General features: G+C 44.4%; 1 protein-coding gene across 1 annotated transcript in view; it reads right to left on the bottom strand.

The window, feature by feature from the left end:
• Positions 1-6,920, bottom strand: part of FKBP10 (FKBP prolyl isomerase 10) — a 16,880-nt gene extending 9,960 nt beyond the window's left edge. Inside the window, exons 1-5 of the mRNA XM_074223921.1 lie at positions 6,338-6,920; positions 3,922-4,067; positions 3,307-3,496; positions 3,037-3,182; positions 2,231-2,420 (exon numbers count right to left, since the gene is read on the bottom strand). Of these exons, the coding sequence (XP_074080022.1) occupies positions 2,231-2,420; positions 3,037-3,182; positions 3,307-3,496; positions 3,922-4,067; positions 6,338-6,573 (908 nt within the window). The 5' untranslated portion in view covers positions 6,574-6,920. The remainder of the gene's footprint in view (positions 1-2,230; positions 2,421-3,036; positions 3,183-3,306; positions 3,497-3,921; positions 4,068-6,337) is intronic.
• Between the last annotated feature and the right edge of the window lie 314 nt (positions 6,921-7,234).

Here is a 7,234-nt window from a genome sequence, read left to right on the forward strand (position 1 = left end):
CACCTCCTACATGAGGCCTGTCCTGACCTTCTTAGTTACCAGTAATTTAGTTTGGCAAAAATTTTACTTTCCTAGGATATATATTATATATTTATATATTGAATGTTATATTATTATGTTATATATTAATATTATTAATACAAGGATAGTGACTTGACCTTTGATTTTTTTGGTGGTCAGTGCTCCTGGAAAGGAACTCTTTCAACCAACTCAGGTCAGCATCTTCTCTACAACTTTGGGTTCTAGGGAGTCACCTGATCACGGAGGTTAGCTGATTCTACCACAGTCACATAGACAGTATGTGTTAGAAGAGGGTCATGAACTCAGTCTTTCATGGCTTTGAAGCAGTTCTCAATCTACTGCACTGGGTTGCTTCTCCCATGTTGTAACTATAGTATTTGTGAAATAAGCAAAGTTTGTCTATGACAGTCAAACCTTGAAATATCAAAACATCTGCTTGAACAGGAAATGAACTCAACAAAAGTCTGATTACATTGAAGGGACATGGTCCATGGGCAAGCTTTCCAGTTCTCCAGTTGTATCATTACCTGGAAAATTCAGTGTTCCTTGATTTCTTACACCAAAAACACCAGCCCATATGTGAAGAGTTTGAGCGTTATCACAATGGGCACTAGAATAAGTGTTTATTGACTCATTGATCATTACATTGGAGATGCACTTAAGATGCATTTCACTAGAAAGACAATGGCTCCACAAACTCTCCTTCCTCCCCATGGTCTCTCCCCTGTTCTTCCCCAGTGATTTACTGTCTCCAAAGCCATCTTGATGCTCCCTAACCCTTATTACCCTCATCACTTCTTGCCTGGACTATTTTAATAGCCTCTTAATTGGACTTCCTGCCTCAGGCTTTTTCTCACTTCAAACCATCCTCTCTACACAAGCTGCCAAAATGATTTTGCCCAAGTATGGGTCTGATCATTGGCCTACTTAACAAAGGCCAGTGGTTCCTTATTCCTAGCCATTCCTCCCAACTCCTCTATTTGACATTTAAAACTCTTCACCACTTGGCTCTGACATACCTTTCCAACCTTACTATCCATTACTCCCTTTGACTTTTTCTGGTCTTTTTGCTATTCTTCACAAACTACATTCCATCTCCTATGCTTCATACCTATGTTGCACTTCTATGTCTCCTCTGTATCTAAGAATTCCCAATTTCCTTCAGGATTCAACTCAAGCACCACCTTCTTTATGAAGGATACGCAGCTCCTTGTGGTATCTCTCTTCCCAAATGCTATATATTTATTTTGGGGCTATGACCTTCCTGTTAGTCTTATTCAGAGGGGGCAGTTGACTAGGTGGACTTGAGAAACAAGATTTACCAGTTGACCAGGAGGTTCCCCTAATATTCTCCAAGTTCTTAAGGGTCTACCTTTGATCTTAAACTGAGATGATTTCTGGAATATATCTTATGCATATGTATATATATATATATATATATATATTTATATGTATAATATATGTATGTGTTTTAGCTATCTTCTAATCTCTCTCTGTATGTTATCTCTCTTTACAGTATGAAAGAGTCTTGAGGGAAGGAATAACTTCTTTTGTTGTAACCTACAACTTAGCATAGTATTCAGCACAGTAGTAGCTGTTGTTCAGTCATGTTTCTCAATCATACCTGACTCTTTGTGACCCCACTTGAGATTTTCTTGGAAAAGATACTGGAGCATTTCCTACTCTGATTTATTTTACATATGAGGAAACTGAGGTAAGCAGGGTTAAATGACTTGCCCAGGGTCACACATCTAGGAAATCTGAGGTCACATTTGAACTCAGGAAGATGAGTCTTCATGACTCCAGGACTGGCACTGTATACACTATGGCGCCACCTAGCTGCCCAACATAGTAAGCACTTAATAAATTCCTGTTCATTGATCTGTTTGGCTCTGGGAGAAAAGGGAGCAGAATCAGGAGTAATGAGTTAGAGCTGCAAAGAGTTAGATTTAGATTTAATATAAGGAAAAACCTTTGAGCAATTAGAGATATTGAAAACTAGAATCGGATCTACCAAGTTTCTTCTCACTGGAGGTCTTCAGGATGGATGACCACTTGTTAGGCATGACTGATGAGATTCTTTTTGAATCCAAGATTCTGAGATTCTTGCCTCTAGTGTTTCCTCCAGTCTTTCCCCTACTTCCAGTGACTTGTTTCAGCAACTTCTTCAGCTCCTATCATTTTCCCATGGGTCTACCTCATCTCTTACCTGGAGTCAAAAATGGTGCCATCCATCAGGGATCCATTATAATGGTACCGCATGAAATCCCCTGCCACAGCTTTCCGTCCACAACCTGGAGGCAGCAGTAGGGTCTCTAACTGAACACTGTCTTTGGGATTGTGGACATCAATGAGAAGGACATGGAAAACGAGAGAAGCTTGAGGAGGGATCACAGTTCCTAGAGCGTAAAGAAAAGAATGCCAAAGATCAAGCTCCCTAGGGTTGCTGCCCCTGTCCTCTAAGGTTTCTTTGGATTACCAACTTGGGGGGGGGGTGAATAGTTTGCATATAATTTTTAAAAATTAAACATTTTAATTAACCAATATAAATTTTCTTTTCTCTACCCTCTATCCCTATCTCAGGCTAGGGGGGAATAAAAAAGAAAAAACTCCATTAAAAATGTGTATAGTCAACCAAATCAAAATTCTGTATTGACCATATTTAAACAAGTTCAGTCTGCATCCTGTGTTCATCTTTGCTCTGTCAAAGGGTGGGTATTATTTGCATATCATTTTATTTCCTCAGAGTCAATCTGCAGAGGCAGCTAGGTGGTACAGTGGATAGAGAACATTGATTCTGGAATCAGGAGGATCTAGGTTCAGATCCAATCTCAGGTACTTGATACTTATTATCTATGTGACTTAACTCTGCAAGTCATTCACCCCAACTTCTTCAAAAACAAAACAAATAAAAATCCCCCACAAAGTCAAGGTCTCCTCTTCCCCCCTTTCTTGTGCTTCCACTTTCCTTCTAATGGCTATCCACCTCCCCCTACTTGAGCCCACTGTTCTCACCATAGCCTTTCTCTCCATATGCCAGAAAGGGGGGTATGATGATCTTCCTTTTCTCTCCAGGACACATCCCCAGCAGGCCTTGGTCCATGCCCTTGATAAGCCATCCTGAGCCCACATAGGTGTCATAAGTGCTACTCCTGCTGTAGCTATGGAGGATGAGATGGAGAAGAGATTGAGTAGGGAGAAAACTCCTGGATTTCTGTGCCATTCCCTCATTTCCCAGGCTTCACATTCCTCAGTGCCTTCCAAGGTCTCCCAGAACCCCATTACCTAGAGTCAAAAGCTGTCCCATCCAGCAGTGTGCCATTGTAGTGGTAGCGGACAAAGTCACTATCCTGGACCATTCGGGGACAAGTGGGTGGTCGAAGGAGAGTGTTCACCTGCACTGTGTCTTCCTTATTCCATACATCCAACAAAACAACGTCAAAGTACAGTGTGGTGTCAGGAGGGATCAATCCAGCTGAGAAGAAGACCATCTATTAGTCCCAGGGGCATTCCAGGGAAAGACCCCCTCCCTTCAAAGGGACATCTTCCTTCCCTAGAGTATCCTAGCTTCCATGGTCCTATATATAACCTTCACTCTATGAGGGAGGCTGTGTGATGGGGTGGAAGAAGTACTGAACTCATAATTCAATTTAGCTCCAGTCCAGGTTCCAACATTTCCTAGGTGTGTGACTGTGGGTTAGTCATTTAAACCTGAGACTGTTTTCCCCATGTGTAAAAGGGTAATAATAATAATAATCACACTTAAATTACCCATTTTGTAAACTTTTAAGCATTAAGTATTCTGTAACTGTGCCTCCCTACCATTTCTTCTGGTTAAGACCCCCCCACCACCAATTTTTCATGCTTCTGTGGTCCATCCATCCCCTCTCCTTTGCTCACCAACCCCGATGCTGCCATAACCAAGGTGGGGAGGTACAATGAGGCGTCGTCTTTCATTGACACACATTCCCATGAGCCCTCTGTCCATGCCAGTGATGAGCCGGCCCACACCTACCACGCCTGCTACTGTCACTCCACGATCATAGCTGCAGAAGAGGGGATGAAGATGGGACCAAATGGCCCAGGATCACATTATAGTCATGTGGTAGAGCAAAAGGAAAAATGTATTTGGAGTCAGTGAACCTGGATTCAAATTTGGACTAAGTTTTTTCTTAGCTGCATCACTTTACTAAGTCAGTTAAACTTCTTGAGCCTCAGTTTCCTCATCTGTAAAATAGGGATAATCATATCTGTTCCATCTGTCTTATGAAATCATCTATTAAATGGGGATAACAGGGCACCGGCCTTGGAGTTAGGGGTACCTGGATTCAAATGGGGATAGCAAGAGCACTTATTTCCCAGAGTTGTGAGAATCAAATGAGATAATACTTGTAAAGTGCTTTGCAAGCCTCAAATCATCTTATAAATGCTTGTTCTTCAGTGACTCCCTGTGGCCCCATTTGGGGGCTTCTTGGCAAAGATACTAGAGTGGTTTGTCAATTTCTTTCATGATCCCCATTTTACAGATTAGAAAACAGTCATATACATAAATGTGTATCCCCCCAATGCAGGCTTGCATACTCCTGCAAACATGCCTTCTAAGTTTCCCCCCTCCCAGTTTGAATAATTGTGCCTTAAATGATCCTTGACCCATCAGAACTGGTCCTCTGTTTCAGAAATGGGGAATCCTTTTTATTTGGGAATTGAGTGTCTTAGACTTCCTGAGTTTGGGCCTTAAAGGTAAGGTCCAGATCTGGTTTTGCCTACTTGGTTAGAACGTAGCACTAAGATTTTCTCCCATTGGCTCTTGGGTCAACTGAAGTAGTATCTGGCTCAAAAAACTGCCCAAACATGGGGCGGCTAGGTGGCGCAGTGATAGAGCATGGGCCCTGGAGTCAGGAGTACCTGAGTTCAAACCTGGCCTCAGACACTTAATAATTACCTAGCCCTGTGGCCTTGGGCAAGCCACTTAAGCCCATTGCCTTGCAAAAACTAAAAAACCAGAAAAAAAATACTGCCCAACAAGCTAAAGCTAATGCAAATAAGGCTTTGTTCCAGGCCCAATTATAGCCAGGGCATACCTTTCTCCTCATGTCTCTATACTTCATATTGAGGTTCTTGAAGGCCTCTCTGGGAATTGTTCCAGAATCCTTTACAACAATAATTCCACCCCCCCCTAAAAAAACCCTGTTTTTCCATTATGTGAACACATTTCTCTCCTACCCAGTACTGCCTACCTTCTGTCCTACCTCTGCCACAATTCCCCAAAGCATGATTCCAAAGATTCCTTAGTGGTTTTACAAAGAAGTTATTTCCCAATGTGATAGCATTTATTGGGGGAACTTCAGTGTAAGAGTAGAACAGGAGACCTAGAGTCCTGGGTACCTACCCTATCATCTTCAGAAGCCAATCTGAGATGAGCACAACTTACTCCCTGTCCCCTAAAGCTCACCCTCAGGTCTCCTTGGAGAAGACAAGTCAGATTGCAAATCTCTAGGTCAACAAGATGGACAGCCAAGGTTTCAGCCTTTAAAATGGAAGGAAGCTGAGGGAGGAGTAGAGTGGTGGCAGAGGCAGAGAACAGCCTTGGAGGGGATGGGAAGGAGTCCAGCAATGAGATGTCTGGGGACACAACATGGGAGACACTCTGATCTTTTCCCTCACTCCCATATCAGTGCCACTTCTTTCCACTTCTCCTGTGACTTTGCTTTACAAAATTTTTTCTTTGACTCTGAATAAACTTTTCCCCCATATAAATTATTTCAGTTTCCTTTTTACATCAAAGACCCTCATAACTGGTGGGGTGGGGAAGAAGAAAGGGAGTTAGTATCAAAGTGAGATGGAGGCAATCTGTCTGAAGGGGATCCCAGACTGATATTTCCCTCCCCATACATACACACTATACACACATACATACATACACACATGCACACACAAACACAAGAATTGTGTAGTAATTAGATGCAATGCAGTAGAGTACACCTTTGTGCATCCACACCTCATTTCTTTGGAAATATATTCAGCATGCAAACAATTTGCAAATCAGAGGCAAACAAGAAATACACCCTCAAGTGAAGCTGTTTTAGGCACTTTGTGTAGGATGGGGAGTATGAATGGAGGGATGGGAGGTGAAAGAATGGAGAAGGATACATGGAAAGTGAGACAGTTGGTGGAGAACAGGGCGTCTTTGGGGACTGGGGATTTCTGGGAGAACAAGTATGTTTAAGGGTAAAAGAAGATGAATCTCTGAGGTCAGGGAGGGGTTGTGCTCAGGAAATGAGAAATGGTGTGTTTGGGGATCCCCCCACCCCATTACCTCGAATCAAACTTCTTGCCATCCTCAAAGGTGCCATTGTAGTGGTAGCGGATGAAGTCCCCCATCTGTACCTCCCGAGGACAGGCTCGGGGGACGTAGTATCTCTCAATGACCACATCTTCTAGGGGTCCCCCACCCGGGCTGGCCCGGCCCAGGGCCTTTCCTGAGGCCAGCAGCAGTAGCAACAGGATGGGGGATAGGGGGAGGAGGCGGTTGAGGGAGCCCCAGAGGGACATGGTGCCTGGAGCTGGGATGGCCGAGAATGAGAAAGACCAAAGCACTTTCTCCGCCTCCTCCTCTGGTTTCTCCTTCGCCGGGCGCTGGCTCCCCCCCTTCCTGTCAATGTAGCCCCCCCTTCCCCCAAAGCAGTCTACGTGGAATGGGGGCTGGGGAAGCTGAGCTGGCTGCTGGGGAGCTCAAGGGGTGGTGGGAAGTTGGGGGAGAGACCAGAGAAAGAAGCACAGAGAGTACAAACTTTCCTAAGGGCGCCTCTCTGTCCCTCCGGCCCTCCCCCCGCCCCAGGTGATGGGGTTTGGGGGGCAACATCCGGAGGCAGCTGGAACTTTGAGGAAAGGGAAAAAGTTGAAAAGACTATTTAGAAAAACTCGTAGCTTCTTTTTCCTGCGCTGCTTCTGGGTCCTAGCGCCATAATGATGTTTGATCCTCCTGCGTGTCCCTCCCTCCTTCCCCAAATTGGGGGGCGGGTGAGGGAGTGGAAATCTCTTTTTGATGTGTCCCGGCATTTAAAGAAACTACAGATCCTGAAACTGATTCTCTCGACAACGTGTCCCAAGACCTTGAGGCAATGTAATGGGGGGGGGTATGGGCTGGGTGTCTCCTCTCCCTGGAGACCCCCCCCCCCCATACTAATGACCCTGGTGGAGAGACTCTGGGAAA

This window comes from Macrotis lagotis, chromosome 2 (genome assembly GCF_037893015.1).
Source record: "Macrotis lagotis isolate mMagLag1 chromosome 2, bilby.v1.9.chrom.fasta, whole genome shotgun sequence".
In the NCBI taxonomy this organism is placed as follows: Eukaryota; Metazoa; Chordata; class Mammalia; order Peramelemorphia; family Peramelidae; genus Macrotis; species Macrotis lagotis.